The 19,327-nt window shown below is 40.2% G+C and overlaps 1 protein-coding gene and 1 long non-coding RNA gene across 3 annotated transcripts; one reads left to right on the forward strand and one right to left on the reverse strand.

Annotated features, from left to right (window-relative positions):
* Window positions 1–3,386: 3,386 nt before the first annotated feature.
* Window positions 3,387–18,132, reverse strand: LOC106961072 (probable E3 ubiquitin-protein ligase TRIM8). Of its 2 annotated transcripts, none has more exons than XM_015054572.1 (7): window positions 17,743–18,132; window positions 15,693–16,296; window positions 8,079–8,174; window positions 6,548–6,781; window positions 6,417–6,448; window positions 4,637–4,752; window positions 3,387–4,558 (listed from the first exon to the last, which is right to left on the reverse strand). In XM_015054572.1, the coding sequence occupies exons 1-7, from the start codon at window positions 17,754–17,756 to the stop codon at window positions 3,918–3,920; spliced, it is 1,737 nt and encodes a 578-aa protein (XP_014910058.1). In that variant the 5' UTR covers window positions 17,757–18,132; the 3' UTR covers window positions 3,387–3,917. The 2 variants fall into 2 exon arrangements, with proteins under 2 accessions (XP_014910058.1, XP_014910060.1); XM_015054574.1 differs by having other exon boundaries at window positions 17,739–18,131.
* LOC106961073 (uncharacterized) lies at window positions 8,276–14,720 on the forward strand. The gene is made up of 2 exons (XR_001427705.1): window positions 8,276–9,123; window positions 10,903–14,720. It is a non-coding gene; the product is annotated as an uncharacterized LOC106961073 (long non-coding RNA).
* Window positions 18,133–19,327: the final 1,195 nt, after the last annotated feature.

Here is a 19,327-nt window from a genome sequence, read left to right on the forward strand (position 1 = left end):
TTTTAAAAAAAAAAAAAAAAAAAAAAAAATGAGGGAGAAATTTTTTTCCCCCCCCCCCCAAAAAAAAAAAAAATGAACTAGAGAGATAAATGGGTGAGGGGAAGGTATGGGGAGGAACTCACTGATCTGATGAGTGTGTCAACAAAAAGAGAAGACAATGCATTAGGGAATATCTTAGAGAGGTGACAGCTGCCATCCATCAATCTGCAAACTGTAATGAGTCCATCTCTAAACAGTGAATCCATCATTCCACTCTGGGATCATTTGCAAGTCAGGACAGTTACCAGTCCTCAGAGGACCGGACATGTAAGCAAGCCTGCAAGAAATTTTAATGAAAGTAATTGCAAATAATTGGACGCTTGAGTAATCGTTTATCTCCATTCGTTGACTTTTAATTGCTGGATGTAATTCTAGATTCATTTGTTCACAACTGAATCTCCAGCTGTATTTATAATCACGCTACACATTAGCAATAGCATGTGGAACTCTCTTATAGTGACATACAGGAGGAAAAGGGGAGAAATACAGAAAACCAGCACCCATTTCAACTCCGTCACTTTCTGACCAATTGACAAAAAAACACACACACACACACACACAAAGAACAGCTGCGAAGCTTTCCACACACAGGTACGGCCGGCTGGGGTCCTGCAGCAGGCCGGGGTGTGTTGAACTCCTGCATATACAGCTCAAACACACCTGCTACGACCGCAGCTGCCGGTGCATCGCCTATGTACCCCAAATACAGAATAAACACTGTGGCTGTGTTCTGACACCTGAGCACACACCCAACTATAAACACAACCGTCAAAACAGCCAGGTTTGAGCTAGCATTAATGGCAGGTAACACGGTAAAGTTAATTTGAAATCAACTCTTTAATAATTCAGAGGGATTAGATGCGACCTCCTTTAGAATAGCGGCTGTACAGTAGCGCACACGTACACAGAGGTGGAAAAGCAGTGAATAATGACGACGCTATTTGGGCTCCAAACACAGATCAGACTGTAGTTCTGTAATTAAATCTCATCTCCTTTCTTTGCTGCTTCAGGGTGTGTGTGTGTGTGTGTGTGTGTGTGTGTGTGTGTGTGTGTGTGGGTGTGTGGGGCAAATATAGAAATGTTTGACGTATAAAATCAGACCGGGCTAATAAAACGAGAAAACAAAACAGGAGGGGGAAGATTTTACAGCCAATAAATAAGTGATAAGCTTCACTCTCCTCACAACCGAGCCCTTTCTCTTCCTTTTCCTCTCAACCCTGACTTTGCCCCCCAGCTCTCTTATTATCTCACTGTGGGGGAGGTGCACTGTAAAAAAAAAAAAAAAGAGGATGAGTGACAGATATATAGAAGATGACGATATTCCATCCAGCCCCTCATTAAAACCCTACGCTTATGTCATCCGCCGCTCAGACCCTCCCTCTCCTCTTCAACCACTGTCCTGCCGCTGCAAATCAATCCCGGCAGAGGAGGGGAGAAGGAGGTGCTGCTCATCAGTTATTCCACTTCTCTGACCTAACTTGACAAGCGGCTCCCGTAATGAGACAAAGAGGGATGAGACAGAGATTTTGCCAGAGACCAGGATGTTGACGAGGAAGTGAACTGTCCTAAATTGGCAGATAATGGGTCTGCTGAGGGCCACGCTGGAACAAATCATTGTTCAAACCTCCTCCACCGTGTTCTCTCTGTCTCAGCTGGATGAGCTACAGTCAGGGCTCTTTATTTGTTTTAAATTAAACTCTTGCATCCCCCCCCCCAAAAAAAAATCTGCTTTGTAGAGGAGTTTTTTTTTTGTCCAACTCCTTTGTGATTTGGTAATCAAATGCATTGGGCTAGTTTCTATATCTTCTGTATGTAGAAACTAGCCCAGTGCCTTGTTCACATGTGATTTTGATCCCTTCCCTCCCCCCCCCCACACATAAAAAATGTCTTCAAATCTTGACAGTTCCTAGAGAGTCTTCTTTGCTGTCTGAGCTTCAGATTTTTTTCAGTCTGCTATTCTGAAAAAATAGCAGAATAGCTATTTTCTGCTATTCTTTTTTGTTTTTCTGAAACCGGTTGAGAGTTTCCTTTTGAGTTTCGGATCATTTTCTGGCTAAAAAATTCACCCTTGTTTCACAAAGTTCTTATCAAGAATATGTCAGTACTATTCTACAATGACTGTTCCTTCATTGTGAGGTCTGCGGGAAACAAACGCTGGAAACAAGCCTAACCCTGGATGTTCTCACCGCCAAACTTCACCGTCGGTGTGTTTTGGTGGTGATGTGCAGCGCCATTCTTCCCTCAGAAAAATTACATCCAAACATTCATTTCTGGAATTGTCTGACTAGACTTTTATTATCTTGTCCAAATCTTCTGCAGCAAACTTTAAACAAGCTTCAACATGCCTTTTCTTCACCAGTGGAGTCTTGCGCTGTAAGAGTTCATTGAGTTTATTAATGGAAGCGCATTTTCATAGGAGAACAGTACCTGCAAATTCCACGTTAAGTGTAAAGGATGGCTGGACCTTGTGATATTTAATTCTTACAGAACAGAGAGAGAGAAAAAAATAACATTGGTTCCCTTACAGTTTTGTCCTGTTTGTATTTATTTTCTAACATTTCAATAGTTTTGGTAATCACATTTATCTTAATGTCAAAGAAAACCTCAGTAAATATTAAAAGTAGTTTAAAAAATGATGATTGCACTTATTCAATGAAAAAAAAAAAACAACCAACCTTGCGCCATATGAAGAAATAATTGCCCCATAAATCAATAATCAGCTACCTTGACGGGAACAACTAGCACGAGTTGTTTGTGATAACTGGGAATGAGATTTACATAATTGTGGGGGAATTCTGTTCATCTCCTATTTGCAGTATTGTTTTAAGACAAAAAGCAAGAAAAGCTTACACGCCTGAATTGCATGCTTCAGTTCTCAATGCTGAAACGAAGCAAAGCAGTCCAAAGTCACCACACCACCACTACCATGCTTGACTGAAGGTATGTTGCTGTTTTTTTTTTTCTGAAAAACTGTTAATTTTACAAAAAAAGATATTTAGTGAACTAATGCAGTAATAGAACAAATACAAAACCACAAAAAAATTATATATAACTGGGCAGAGTTACTTTTTTCTCATATAAGCAGGTTGCTTTAGATGGATTGTTTTTCTTAATGAATTAAATCATAATTTTGTATTAACTATTTACAGGTTATCATTGTCTGATGTTAAAGTTTATCTGATGATCTGAAATATCTAGGTGCGGCAAAAAAGCAAAACATAAACGAAAGGAGTCAAATACTTTTTCCAGCACCGTATTTTCCCCACTTTAAACTACAGCAGGACGCGATGTTTGAGACGGCAACGTTCAATGAGACTGAAAAAAAAAAAAAAAACCTTCAAGATTCCTTCAGAGGGTTTTGATCTGCTTATTTATTCAACATCTTTCACATACTTTGGTTTATTCATATTCTTCTATAAAAAATACATGAAAAAAACTGACAAGCATTTGGAGTCCAGTGTTTTGTTTTTCTTTTCCTCAAGCCACATTGACATCCGTCTGCATGGAGACGTTTCCCTGCTCACTTTCAGCCGCAAGCAGGAAATAATCAAGAGCTAAGGAGATGCAAGTACATTAAGAGTGGAGTTAACAGTCTTTTTTAGGCACTGACGTCCCACAGCAGGACTCGTGATGAAGAACATGTCACTTCCTCATTTGCTGCTTGGATGGAGTTTAAGACTAAAAAATTCACATCAGCACTTACAGTGAAGTTGAAAAAAAAAAAAAACTAGCTGCAAACTTACAACGGGTTTAGGAGTTACTAGTGTTACCGGGATGAACGGGCTACAATGATTTGCAGAAGTGTTGTCGAACAGATATTGAAATCATATCCTGAAAGGGGTTCTGATGCAGTAACAGAACCAAACGCAGATTCTGATTCATTTGGTCCCATAATGCTTGGTTGAAGACTGGCCGTACAGGCCGTAGAAGTCAGGGTGCCTGGAGGTTTGCGACGCATCCATCAGGCCCCTGACGGGAAAATGCTGCAAGGTCTGACTCGCAGGAAGAGGGGCGTGCGGGGGGAACTCCTGAGAGGGGAAGGTATCCGCCGCCGGGTACGGAGGCTGGGCGCGGGAAGCCGGCGCTCGGGAGCAGCAGCAGTTATTCAGGGTGCACATCAGCACTTTCCTGCTCTCGTACATGGATTGCTGCGACGCTCCTCCGCTGGGGAAGTGGGACGATGGGAAAAGGTTTCCTGAGTGGTGGCTAGAGCTTGACCCCAGGCCCACCATGTGATGCGCCGCCGAGTCGAGGAGGCGACCGGAGGTGTGGGGAGTCTGGGGGAGGACCTCGGAGGAATACACAGAGGAGGAACGGTGGCTCTGCTCAGTCAGGAAGGGCTTTTTGCTGCTGTAGATTAAATGCGAAGGATCCTGCGAAGAGGAGTTTTCCGAGTTACTCTCCAGGAAAGCCATGCTGTATTTCCTCTTCTGCAGGCCTGAACTCATTCCCAGTTGAGAACCAGCATGGCTGCTGTGAGACTGGACGATCTCAAGAATGGACGCTTGATTAAACGGCTCTGGAAAAGTTAAACAGGCAAACTTTTAATAGGTTACACTCATCCATTCATTAGTTACTCGATGCGTCTCCTGCCTACCTTCGAGCATTTTTCGCAGGTTCTTCTCTCTCGTCGAGAGGTCGGATAAAAAATGATGAGAGTTGAGCTGGCCTACTCTGAGGGCAGGGAGGGCCCCACTTAGATGCGAGTTTAACCTGGAAGAAAAACACCCAAATAAAATCCACAACTGACAATAATGTGGATAAACCTGCAGGAATTCCTAGTTGGGGCACACTTAAACTATTATCCACATTCAACAGTGTTCCATTTGGGGTCATCTAGGTAAGTGAATGGTTAACTCTGCAAGATTAAAGGTGATGTAATTCATTAACACTCTGTACCTTTACCTCTACGAGGCCAGCATCAGCAGTACAGAGTCCCACACAGAACAGGATAACCCACGCAAAGTGTATAAACCAGATTTAATAAATCTACACCACAGGTGTCAAACTCAAGGCCAGGGGGCCAAATCTGACCTGCCGAAGCTCTTTATGTGGCCCTCTAGGCTACAAATTATACCAATAAGTCCTTCCAGTTTTTCAAAAATCTGCAAAACTCACACAAAAGTCAACAGATCTCCACATTTTGTTCTGATTTTACTGCAAATTTTCTCAAAATTGGTCAAAAACATGGAATTTGTAATTGATATGGCGAGTGATAAAAAAGTCACACATTAGCGCAAATATTGTAAAAATTTCTTACAAACATTTCTAAATTAGCACCACAAAATCTGTAATTTTGATGGCAAAAAACACTAAAACGATTGCAAAATCCTGGAGGAACAGCTATTTATTGATATTTTAACTGTTTAATTGGTTTAATCTATATATTTTGGTACAACCGGCCCTTTAAGAACATCCAGATTTTTGATATGGCCCAAAATGAAAATGAGTTTGACACCCCTGATCTACACAGTCATTAAAACAATAAACAATTGTTCATACACTATCAAATATGCCTGCACTACTATATATGGAGTTACATCTGGAAACACAGAGGAAGCAAAACACAAAATGATTTTTTTTTATTTTAATGAGACTTTAAGCTGCTTCCATTCACTTCTGCACATGGTAATTTGCTACAGTGAAGAGGTAAACCAGGCTTGCCAAAGAGTATCATTACATTCTTGGGTGGGTTGCTGGGGTTTTAGGTGAACAAATTGCTGCTATCAGACATTTCTTTTGACTTCTTCTTTTGTGTACATGTCGGCATAAGAATATTCGCCTTTTGAGCTGAATCTGGAGTTCAGAGAGATAATCTGATGCCATCACTAATTTAGCCATGTGGTGCAATGGGTGTTCCATATGTCAGCTTTGGCTGTGTTTCTTCCACACTATATACATTTCTCCATTTGGACAGGGATTTTACTGTAACCATTGTGTGCTACAAGCCCAAACACAAAACAAGTGTGTTGCCTTTCAAAGTAATGCAAGAAAAAAAAATTACATACTGGCACCTTGTAACAATTTTTTAGTGCTTCCCTCAATCAGAATGATCTTATTTCTGCTTTGCAGCACACTAAACACTACTCTGCTGTTGCAGTCCTTTCTCTGCATGCAGCTGTTTAAACCCCCTCAGCTTGGATGCAAGCAATGATTTTTATATCTAAAGTTCACTGCCAAAGGAAGAAGTCAATAGCTGGCTCAGCTGAAGTAACATACTAAATATAGTGCTGCTTTTCAATTACTCAATGAATCACATGTAACTGTCAAAGGCTCCCTCTTAGTTTTCAGTTACCAAGATACAAACGTTTATGTTTTATCACATTTTAGATTGGAATTAAATTAAAAAAAAACTGGTTCCCTAAATAGACACCTACCTATCCATCAGTAGCTGGTAAGGTTTGGTGTTCTGAAAAAAAATAAAAAAAAATCCAAAGGTCATTAAAGCCCAAAACATGTCAGAATATCAACAATATAAAAAAGCGAAAGGAGAAGTTTTGATTTGTACCTTCATGAAGTTTAAACTCTCTGTTCTCTGACAGAAGGACTGAACCGAGCTCAGGAGCTTCTCTGACTCCTGCCGCTTCTCGTTGAGCTGCAGGACCTGCTGCGAGTTCTTCCTCGCATACATGGTGTAAGTGCTCTCCAGCATCTGCACAGTCTCCGCTTGGTTTGCCTCAAGCAGCGCATACATCCTCTGATACTGAGCTCGGACACGCTCCTTCAGCTCGCACACAGCCTCCTGTGGGGAAAGGCATTCATAAACAAGCGCGCATGCTATCAAAGCCCACCATTGACTTTGTCGACGGGCATTTTACCAAATAAATGCAAACAACTTCTGGAACTTCTGGAAAGTTTTTTTGTTTTTTAAGAAGAAACAGTAAAAAAAGAAGAAGAAAAAAAGGAACTCGGCTGCTATAAGCTTCCTGTATTCTCAGAAGTGAATTAGGCAAATGTTTTACAAAATATACTTTCCTTCATGCAGAAGCTATTGTAGATGTGCATTTATTTGTAGCATGTATATAGAGACTCCGCTGCCCTGCCCTGTAGCATGAATCAACTTTTATTTCTATGTTTTTGCATCAAACATATTTTGCTCCCTTTGTTACTTAGACAAAATTATCAAAATGCTAATTCTGGCATCCCAAGATGAAGTTGAGTTGTTCTATTTAATATTTTACTGGAATGGTCAATAAGTTATCATAAGGTACAACAATGAACATTCGTTATACGAGACAGTTCTTTTGTCCAGTGAAATGGATAAGGTGTTTTAAAAAACCTTAAAAGTATCAATTGGTTTTAGCTAAGATAAACGCTGAGGGTAAAGGTCTGTGAATTTGTCAGACATCATAGAATTAAGTTTCCATTTAGCTCATTGGCTGCATCACATTACATCACTTTGTTGTTAAAAATCAACTCCCTATTGGCTTCATAAGCAGTGTGTGAAGTAGAAATATGACTTGAAGATAGTACATGTGCTGTCTACACTGCTGTAGTTTAGGTGATCAATAGTTAATAGGCGTCACCCAGAATTATTCTGCAATATCTGTTCATTTTTGAAAAAACAATAATCCTCAAAATTAATACAAATCCACTCTTTTTATAAAGGTTTTATTGGCTCTAGTGGCCTTTATTTGATAGCAAATTGATAGGAAAGCGGGTAATGAGAGAAGGGGGAAGACATGCGGCAAAGGTGACCAGGCCGGGAATCGAACCTGTGACGGCCATGTCGAGGACTAAGGCCTCCATATGTGGGTTGTGCTTAACCCCTGCACCACCACAACACCTCACAGCCACTCTTCTTTATGATTACAAACTCAATGGTAAGGTGTAATTCCATCATATGAAGACATTTTTACTGATACACTATCTGACTGATTTGACTTTAATAACAACTGGAGCTGTTTGAGACATGGACATTTTGAAGCAGAGGAAAAAAGGTAACGTTGCTTTTACAAAGCACACAAAATTTGACCCCAAAGCCATCGATCCGATTTTAGCCCAGTCTAAGTTTCTGTGCGGCGCGTGCTGTGCTTCACCTTCAGAAGGGTTTTATCCGAGTCCAGCTTGCTGAGCTGCTCATCGATGTTCTGAACACGACAATCCAGTCTGTCTTGCTGCCTCATTAGCATGGCCTGTTGAGAGAGAGAGAGAGACAAGGATCAGAGAGTCGAAGCACAACAGGATGCACTAAAAACACAAAGACAATGATATATAGAGACTCCGCTGCCCTGACCTCAGCAAACCTCAGATAACCATGACTTCCTCCACAACCCCGATTAGTCAGGGGAAACAGCTGCCCGCTGTAGGCACGTGCAATTACCCATTAGGAGGGAAGCGGCAAAGGCAAACACGACTGCACAAATCTATTTCTGATTGCTCCAAGGTTTGTGAGGGACCCTGTAACGATAAATGCAGCCCATTGTTGCGATCAGTCAACCTCCTTTCTCTTCAGGGCAAAATCAAAAAGAGCTGCAGGAGCCAAAGGCCAGCGAGAGAGCTAGTAAACATAATCTCCCTCTATTTACAGCAGGAGATAGAAATCAATCTGCAGACAGAAGCCGACATCAGAGCAAGAGCAGAGGAGGGCAGGTATGCTTTTTAATGAACCGTTTCTGCATGGCAAAAGGCACCGTGAAACCCTCGCTGTCAAGGCAACAAGGCCTTGCCTATGCATTTATATGTCAGATATATTTCATACGCAGGGGGAGCAAAAGCAGCACCACCTCTATGCTGTTTAATGCTGCTTTATGCGCATTACTTCCTACACTGGCGTCTGTGTGTGCATGCATGTCAGGGTTCAACTAAAGATAGGGTGCAAAAGTGCACAATGCAAAATATGACTTTGATAACGGCGAGCATAAGACCGAGACTGAAAGCGAGCAAAGAAGGAGAAGGAGAACGAGGACATTCCTTTGACCTCTTGAGGGAGTTTCATGGTTGTTACATTAAGGTATCTGAGCAACAGGACTCTTCAGCTGCTGACAACACTCATACTGAAAGCAGGAGCTGATATTTTAACACCACATTACACAGACCAGAGCCAGCAGACTCAACTGGTTTTAAACAGCTATAAGAAAAAAGGTTAACACTTTATTTGAAGGGGGGGTGAATAAGACTGTCATGACACTGTCATAAACGTGATATAACACCTGTCATGAACATCAATAAGTCTTCATGAATATTTATGACTGTTGTCATAAAGTGCCATTCGGTAAATCATGACACTTTTAATAGAAAGTTGACATTATTCAAAATGTCTTTGTTATGACAACTTGTCATTAACCAAGACATCATGATCTGACATAAATTTGTTATAAAAGTATTTGGGTATAAAAACTGGTGTTAGATCTATTTATTTACTAATAAGCTTCTTGCAAACAACCCTAAGTTAGAGTATCTGGTTAGAAATAATTTAGAATGCTCATTAAGTAAAAAGATGCATTCATGTGCCTGAAACTATACATTAAATGAAGCAATCTGAATAACAACAGTGACAGTCTGTCTGAACTTCTGCCAGACAAATATTTGATCAGAATAATTTTGTTCAGCTCCAGTTATTCCACTTGTATTAAGAAATAATTGTATTGCACTTTATAACAACCATGTTAACTAGGCATTTGTCTGCCAGTCTACCATTCTGACAATGTGCAGCAAGGGACATTTTTGGAATGGTATTTAAATAAATGCTGGAATATGATGACATTGTTTTTTGTTTTTGTTCACTTAAAAAAAGTGACCACAATGAAATGAGTCATCACCGATTATGAGAATGTCCAGAAGAGATTCGCCAAGTTTGAATTCATGAAAAGGCTTTCGCCATGACTATTGCAAGAACAGCTGTAATTTCTGAGCATTTCTGGACACCTTCAAAGAGCTGCTTCCAGGAAATGAAGACAAGAAGAAGATCTCCTGTTTTCAGAGCATTACAGGAAGACTATTACGAAGGAGATGGCTGACATAAAGCAAAAAATGTTACTGTTGAAAGAACCTATTTTCTTAAGTTAAAGAATAAGTAATTCTGTTTTAGTTTTTCAATCAGCATTTCAGAGTAACAATATACTGACCAGACGTTAAACCCTCTGTTATCTTAGAACAAGTTATCTTTTGTTTTATTCCAATGTACAAAGGGTTTGTTCTACAGTTATGATGGTAGTTATAAGTAGTCCAGTGTGTTTCACTACATTTGAGGTGAGAATATCAATAACTCTGTTAGCATTGCATTTGACACTGTAATACTAAATTACATCTTTATAATTGTTGCTACTAGTTTCAATTTACTTGAGATAAAAGTTTATTAATGACACTGTAATGACACTTAATGACTTTGTCATAACTGTTGTAACTTGTTTCACTTTACTTGAGGTAACAGTTAATATTAATGACACTGTAATAACACTTAATGACATATTCATAACAGCTGCTACTTGTTCCACTTTAGTTGATGTAAAAGAAATTGTTAATGAGTCTTATTAAATCATTTGACCGTGTAATAAAGCTTGGTGAAATCTTTATTGCTTGTCCTACTTGTTTTGCTTTATTTCAGGGAGTGGAAATATTCATTGTTTTGTTAAAGCTTTTGCTAGTGTAATAATTAAATCATTATGACAAATTTATATCAGTAATGATTTCTTGGTTAATGTCAAGTTGTCATAACAAAGACATTTTGAATAATGTCAACTTTGTATTAAAAGTGTCATAAATTACCGAATGACGCTTTATGACAACATAAATATTTATATATTTATATCATAAATATTCATGAAGACTTATTGATGTTCATGACAGGTGTTATGTCATGTTTATGACAGTGTCATGACAGTCTTATTCACCCCCCTTCAAATAAAGTGTTACCAAAAAAAGACGTATATGCTTACTAAAACTATTCGTTCAGAGAAAAGCTGTTTTTTGTATAATTTTGAACCGAGAAACTAATCAAAAATCAAGAAAACAGTTAAATTAGCTCACTCTGCTCTGTTTTGATAATATTTGGATTATTTCCAGCTCACTGCTTTAGATTGTTTAATAGAAAGAAATTTATTTAAAATGTTATCCCAGATTAATTTTTAGCTCCATCGCTTCCAAAAATTTTAACCATTATAGTACAATACAATTCAGCAACCTCCAGTTTTTTCTTCCTCTCTATAGTTTCTTGTTTGACTTTCAGGTTGTCCAAGATCTTCTGGTGGTCGGAGAAGGAAAACGATAAAAATCATCACAAAATGACACCATGCTGTTGTAGGTTACCTATGCGCTTTCGGATCAACATATCCTATTGTGAAAGTTTTTTTTTCCCATCTTCTGTAATCGACATAAGACAGCAACATAATTACAAACCATCATGCAGCCACCTCAAATTAATTAGAAATAAAAACTTTCAACTTGTTTGTCTGTAATAACATGCTCTCTGATGAACTTTGTTGCTTCATTGCTCTACATCAACAAGTTCCAATGTACCTTGTAAAGCAGTGCACAAAAAATGCCTTTTTCCACATGACTTAACAAAACAACTAATCCTAAATTAGTTGGATTGTATTGGAGACAAAAAAAAATCCTTATTGGAACGTCCTTTCTCAGAAAACAAAACAAGACGTACACAATCTCAACTTTGCTTCTTGCTTACTCAGCATGCAGTTTTTGCTAAAAAAACAAACAAACAAAAAAAACCCTTCTTTTTTGAAAATCATTGAATAAAGGCTCCTATAATCATCTTTCTTTTTATGTAAGACAAATGTAACCAGCTGCTTTTTTTCCTGGTCAATTCCAGATTCACATTGTAGGGACTAACATAGACTCGTCTCCTTTTTGTATGTATTTTCTACGCCTTTGCTGCCGTCTGCCTCACAAATTACTTGACTTGAATGGTCCTGGACCGATATATATTGCATTGTTAGTATAACTATGAACCAAGTCGACCCCTTATGTCATCAGAAACCCACTCACTCAGTTTGCCCAGGACCAGAATTGAACCAGGAGAAGCAGCATTTAGTTTCTATGCTCTTCTATGAAACAAACTCCCTGAAAACCTGAAATATGCAGCAACTGTTAACTTCTTCAAATCCAGAACCAAACACATTTTTGTTCCTGCAGCTTTCAATCAAAGAATCCCACTAACAAACTGTTTTCACTAATCACAAATGAGTGGCTGAAACATGAGATCGAAGATAACAATCGTTGCTCTTGGAGTCTAATAACACCTGGCAGTGATTTGTTTTAAATTTGCATTTTGACATGTTTCCTTCGATGCAATGCTTTTCAGTGTTTGCTGTGTAAAAGCAAAGCTCAAATATTTTTCCCATTTCATTGTGTGTTTTTTTTTAGTTTTTTTTTTGAGTTCTCGTTGTGCTCTTTGGAAGTGTATAGCTGGAGCTATGCTAACATACTCGCCTGCTTGCCCTGTTTGCAGGTATTTTATAAAACTTAAAGGTGAAGCCGTTTCTTTCAAAATGGATGAGATCGTATTGCACTTTTTTGTTTTGCATTTTTGCACAAATACCGTGAAACCGCAGCGTTTCTAATCAAGGTGATCGTACAGAGGGAGAGAGACTCGTACCCATATCAGATGACTTAGCCATGAAGGCTCACATGACACCTTGTCTCTTCCAGTTTTAAGTCGCACCTTTTACACAGTATTCTGTGTTCATCAGTGGCTCGGCCTATACGTCGTATTTTCTAAAACAGCAGAAAAGCTTTGGAACAAATTATTGCTGTACATCACAATAGCTGCTTTTTCCGCATTTTTGCCCCTCAGTCATATTTCCCAAGCTTTTTCATTTTCCTTCCCATTCCCATTTTTAGCTTGCTGCTTCAAATGCAACACGGAGGCCGAGCCCGCGCAGCAGCATGAAAGCCCACCTTTATCAACCTTAAATCTGCCAATGATCACTTTTCCACGTTGTCCTATTTAAGCTTCCCGACACCAGTGGGCTACCGGGAAGCTCATGTTTAAATGAGGAGCCTCGGGCTCAATGAACAGAGAGCCTCTTTCACAATCAACAGACAAATATTCCCCACTTCTGATGTCAGTGCACTGCCCTCAGCATTCTGGGGAACTGACTCACTCCAGCTATGATAGGAGAAAATGCAAACAGCAGAGCCTCCGTGAGGGACGGTTTCCTGCCGAGGTGCCTGAGAAAAGCCAAGGTGAGGTTGTGTGGGAGGGGTCCTCCTCCGCTTGCCCCGGGGGTAACATTGCTATTATATTACTCTTCCTTTCTCATCTCAAAATTACCAACGAGTATGCGGAAAGTTACAATTATTTTCTTTTTTTTTTTTTTAAAGAAATCTCCTTAGAGAAGCAAAGACACCCAAAGATATGAACATACTGTTGCTACTTTGTTTTTTGTTTTTTTCCCCTCCTCCGTTTGCCCCAAAAGCAACAAGAGTGCTGCCAGGGGAATTTAAAGTGCTTTCACCAAAATAGACCACAGCTCCGTCAAGGAGAAAGACCTCTCAGTAAATACTGATGAGAAGCCACTCCGAGCCTCAAATTACTTTAACAAACGACGCAGCGCAGAAGAAGCCCAACATTTTGGCTGCTGGAGGAATCAAAGTGGGTGTGAGGGTCTAAGCATGGACGGCGTTAATCTGAGAGAAGCCAGGATGTCTTTTTTTTTTTTTCTTTCCTCCCTGGGAATATAAGGTTGAGAAAGAACAAAAAAAAAAAATGGGTGGGTGTGTGCATGCAAGTGTGCAGAAAGGGAGAAAAGGGAGAGAGAAAGAGCAGCTGTGGAAAGGGCTGAACAGACAGCTTTTGTCCCAATAATAGCTCAGAACCGGGGAAACGTTTTGCACAAGGGACTTGGAATAATTTGGGACTTTTTGATTTACTTTGGAGAAAAAAAAAAATGCTGTAACTTTCCCATTTGGAAATATTTCTAAAAGCATCAATGACGAGGCAACGCGGCAGACGTAAAAACGTATTTGCTTCTTACTATCTTTCCCTCGCTGATGGGACGGCTCAGGATGGGAAAGTGCATGTGGGTGGTTGTTTTTGACACCTTTCAACTTACATCAGAGTTGTGAAGTCAGAGCAAGCTGCTATAAGACAGTACTTACACTCCCTGAACAGTTTCAAGCATCTTAGTGGGGTTTTGTTTGCTGGACAATCACAAAGTACATGATTCTAAAAAAGAAAGAAAACATATATGGTCTTAAAGATGCCAAATAAAAATTTGAAGTGTGACTTTGACTAGGCCATTCTAACACGTAAACCATAACATTGTAGTTTCAGCTGATGTAGTTTCAAGCCTTCTGCAGCTTCTAACAGGTTTTCTCCAAGCAGTGTTTTGTATTCAGCTGCATCCATATTTCCTGCTGAAGAAAAACATCTGCACAGCATGATGCTGCCACCACCGTGTTTCAGAGCGAGGATGGTGTTCTCGGAGTGATGTGCAAATTCAGTTTGCTACCACATGTAGCATTCTGAATACATAACCACTCAGGAATGCACCGATATTAAAAATTGGGCTGATATCGATATCCAAAATTTATTCTGCCGCTGTGGCCGATAACCAGTCTACATTTTCCTGCACTTTAGGTTTTTAATATCTAAACGGTTTTACTTATCGGACTAATACCGATACGATAAGAAATTACCAACATTGGCAGATGCCAATGTTGATGCATATTCATGATACAAACCTAATAGAAGCACACAGCACTTTTCAGGTTTTATCTATATATATATATATATCTATATATATATATAGATATATAGATATAGATATATATATATCTATCTATCTATATTTATATAGATAGATAGATATATATATATATATCTATCTATATATCTATATATATATAGATATATAGATATATACATAAAAAAATAACCTCCCGACCCCACTAAGGGACAAGGGTGTAAAGAAAATGGACAGATGATATATATATGTATATATATACTATATGTTTTTTACTTCTGCTTCACACTTTGCACTGATTTGTGTTGGTCTATTGCTTAACATAAATGTTTTTGTCTTGTAACCAGACAAAACGTGGAAAAATTCAAGGGGCTGTAAATACTTTTCCAACACACTGTATCCCAGCCGCGACGGGCTGGTTTATGTGAGAACCTCCAAGCACCTCCCAGCCTAAGGTCAACCCTGCCAAGACAAATCATAACTCATTCGTTAACAGTTTGCTGCCAGATGATCGCTTCCTGCAGCATCTGCTTCCCACCTTTCTGTGTCTCTCCTTTCGAAAACGTCTCGCCCGGGTTCAGCCGAGAGCCCACGAGGGGAGATGAAACGCTAAATTATCGGAAGCGTTATTCATAACGAGCCGCTTTAAATCAAGGCGGCTGGTATTAACCAACACACGAGGATCTGCCCCACCCTCCCCCCGCACTGGGGTCGTCACTTCCGGTGGGTGCCGACTACATTGCAGCACTTACCCGAGGGCGCAGTGCTGCTAATGCAAAGGAGTGGACCTCCTCGATGTGCGGTGTGATCAAGGTTAAAAGTGTGTGTGTGTGTGTGAGTACTTTTATCTGCTTAGAAGCACAGCTTTTTCCCCCCTGTCAAATCAGATTAAAAGACGACATAAAGAGAAAATATACTTTTGCCAGTCGAACTAGAAGAAAATATTTCCCGCACCGACGTGTTTTCTCCATCTTAGAGCGAACCACTGTAAGTAGGTGTGATTTATACCTGCATTTGCACGCGCTGTGTGTCCACATCGCACACCGTGTGTCTTTGGTTCGTGCAGTGGGAGATGTAGCAGAAGGGGCACAGAGCCACCTGCTCCACCTCACAGTGGAGCAGCCTGTATTCCTCGTGAGTGGGACACGTCCAGGCGCTCAGCTCTTCGATGTCTACCAACAGGTGTCCCGGCGCCGGGCACGGCTGCTGCAGGTGCGTCTGGACGTGGGTCTGGCAGCAAGGCTCCTTGCAACGCAGGCACACTTTTCTCACGGGCAGCGGGGGGCCTCGTCTGCAGAGGACACAGTGCAGCACGGCGGGGGCTTTCTCCGCATTCAGAGCGTTAAACCGCTTAACGATGTTGGCGAGCTTAAAGTTCTTCTCCAGCGCTGGCTTCTGGTCGTAGTCGTGGTTGCACTCAGGACAGCGGACCGCCGCGCTTTCCTTGGCCCAGGCCTCAGAGATGCAGCCTTTGCAGAAGTTGTGCTTGCATGGCAACTGGATTGGCTCATCAAAGACATTCAGGCATATAGGGCAGAGAAGCTCCTCCTCGAAGCAGTTTTTCCAACTTGCATCCATAGCTTCGGTGGAGATCCAAACTGATGGTGTACAGCTGGGAGGGGGAAAAAAAAAAAAAAAGAGTAGCAGAGTGATTTAGTTTCCAGAAGATCACATGGAAAGATAAGAAAAAGTTATTAATTGTCAGGCAGCATCTAGTGTTACAATAGTAAAACAGGGAAGGGCCTTAAGAAGTGGTAAACATCAATGGCCACTCTGAGTTTATTAAAACTTTTATTCATTCTTAAAAATGTTTGTGTCCTTTATAGCACTACACTTGTAATCATCTCTACTAGCTCTACTGTTCGCAGAGTACTGTTTCCAAACATATTAGTAGAAAGTTCAGTGTAGAAAAAAAAAAAAACTGTAGCAGAAAAAGCAACACTATCTCCTAAGCCACTATCTTCAGAGGAACCCACTCAAGAGACTGGGGAAGGGGAGAGATTTACAAAGTATGAACAGCACGGCCATCTTCAACGAAATTTTAAGGCATACTTATTTTATCTGGTTATCAGCCTTTTGGAAATGCGGATTTCATTTTCCAGCTGGACTTGGCACCTGTCCATACTGCTGAATCCAGCGAGACGTGATTTAATGACGACAGTAGCAATATTCCTGAACTGCCAGTTAACTTACCTGAACTAAATAAAACAAGAGAGATCTATGATTTATCAAGGAGAATGTGAGAGGTACCCAACTAAACCATGCAGGCGAGCTAAAAACCCCACGCTCCCTTAGCACTTTAGCAGAGACACAGGCCGATCGCCTACATTCAGTAATACATGCAGTAATTCATGCAAAAGAAAACCCAACCAAGTGTTAAGTGCAGACATACTAATACACTGACATAATTTTCAGTAGGGTGAAATTTCTGTATTAAGAATACTTTTTTAAATGGCTCTGATGAAAAATTCAAATTTCCTAAAAATATGATAATTTTGCATTTGCCGTAAGCCACATTTATCTAAACTGACAAAAATAAACACACACAAAAAAAATGTATTGCTCCAATTTTTCACTCAATTACAAGAATAAATTTACGTTTTTGTTGTGATGCACCTGCATACGACAGAAAAGCATAATAAAACTCCTAAAACTCTGTTCGGATTTGGTGGACCACCTCAAAATTATTAAAGCCCCCCTCCCACCCCCATCTGGCCAGTCCGACTGAAAACTTTCTGGAGACGCCCCTGGGCACAACAGGGGCAAGCAGGTACACAGATCTCATGTTTCTGAAGCAGCGGAAGAGAAACAAAGTGATTTTAGAGTGAACTTCATAAATCCTCCATATGAATCTGAGTGTGATCTGATCTGTTCACCAACAGGGCCACACACGCTGTGGCGTTTAAAAGCGAGTGACAACTTGCTGCTGCTGAGAATTTGACTCCTCTCTGGTTGTTACACTAAGCTACGCTGACATTTTAATTACACGCTGTAATTTGCCGTTAAATGAGCTTTAAAGCATGAGTGTATTTCTGCGGAAGAGAACGACGTTACCAACTATTTATTGTCCATGTCGTCGGCAGACTCCGGTGCTCCTAGAATAAAGCCGAGGAGCTTGTCATCCAGCCCGCGATGAAACCCAGCGCTCTCCGGTTAGATTACAGCCGTCTGTCCGACGCAGCGCCCCGACGCCGGGCTTTTAGGACATTCCCAGCTGCTTCTGTCGACTGTTTCGCTTTCCCGTCAACTCTCTGAGTAAGGTTTTACTGTAAGCAGAGGCAGACGGTGACTGGTCGGAAGAGAGCACGGTGCTTTCACACCGACTCCAACCCCCAGCTCCGACACACCGTGACCCGTCACAGAGTTGACACACAGACGGGGAGGAGCCGAGAGGAGGAAGGGAAGGCGAGGCGAGCAAAGGAGCGGACACAGCAAACTCTACCGGACACACTGCAGAAGACCGGTGTGACCCGCCCGGGAACATGCTTTACATCCGAACCGGGAGAGGGCACAGCGGAGGCCCTCGGGGGCCCATGCGAGGGTCCGTAAGCAGGGAGGAAATGTGGGGAATAAATAAATAAAAATAAACTGTGAAAACACTTCTTTTCTTTGAAAGTTTTTAACAATGAACTGGAGTGCTCGTAAATATATTTGCAGGTTAAAACTACTTTACGTTTTTAGGTCCAGTTGCGATTACTGCATGAAAAATTATCCTGGACTAGTTCTTCTACCCCCATCCTCTGTGCTCTACAATAATAATAATAATAATAATAATAATAATAATAATAATAATAAAAATAAATACATTTTTGCGGTGTAACTTATTTTTTATTCTTTTTCAGTTACGCTCAAAATTATTCATTGATTTAGGTTTAAAGTGATCTTTTCCTGTTAGCAAGATGTTTCATTGACTGGAAGTAATAACTTTTCTGAACTGCTCAGCCAACAGAGGGCGATGACATTTTCAACTTTAAAGAGTTGAAGTTCATCGCCAAATATAAATAATCCACCAATTACTGAGAAAGGTATAAATAAACCATTTTTGACATGTCATCTTTGCAGAAGAATATCAATGATTTTTTTAACCCCCAGAACTACTTGTCCTTTTAGATATATTTATCATTTTGAAAGACGTGCCTATTTCAGATCCTATCGGAAACAACCTTCTTGAGTCAATGAAAATCATTTTAAAACCAAGTCTAACTGAGGTATGAGTAAGTGTGAGTCTAACTGTAATAAATTCACCAAAATTCTTAATCATATTAGCAAAAATATTTTTAATCTGTTTATAGTAGCATAATCAATTTGTGGTTTGACTAGTCTATGTATTTGTGAACTAGAGATGATCAAGTGCTAGTTTCAGCTTTACTAGACACTCACATTGCATCGCAGCTTATTCTGTACAGTACATAGGAGTGACCAGCCATGGATAGAAGAAAAGCAATAGGAAGTAGACTGATAGCCTTTTTTTCCCCCAATTAGGTCCAGTGTTTGGTATTTACCTAACATTGATGTGTGACAAAAAATAAAAAAAGAAGCAAAAACAGAGGACACTTGAAAGGGAACAAGTACTTTTTCAAAGAACTTCAGAAAATAAGTTTAACAGAGCAGAAACGTCTTCATACGTTAGGATTTATTGATCC

The sequence above is a fragment of the Poecilia latipinna genome, unplaced genomic scaffold (assembly GCF_001443285.1).
Source record: "Poecilia latipinna isolate Pla-1442-1.1 unplaced genomic scaffold, P_latipinna-1.0 Scaffold1261, whole genome shotgun sequence".
Classification (NCBI taxonomy): domain Eukaryota; kingdom Metazoa; phylum Chordata; class Actinopteri; order Cyprinodontiformes; family Poeciliidae; genus Poecilia; species Poecilia latipinna.

Bases quoted from the DNA above. Each gene is read 5' to 3' on its own strand.
- LOC106961072 (XM_015054572.1), bottom strand. The intron at 8,175-15,692 runs GTATAAATCACA...CTCTCTCAACAG, and splicing joins CACAGCGCGTGCAAATGCAG to GCCATGCTAATGAGGCAGCA. The intron at 4,559-4,636 runs GTAGGCAGGAGA...TAACTTTTCCAG, and splicing joins CCTGCGAAAAATGCTCGAAG to AGCCGTTTAATCAAGCGTCC.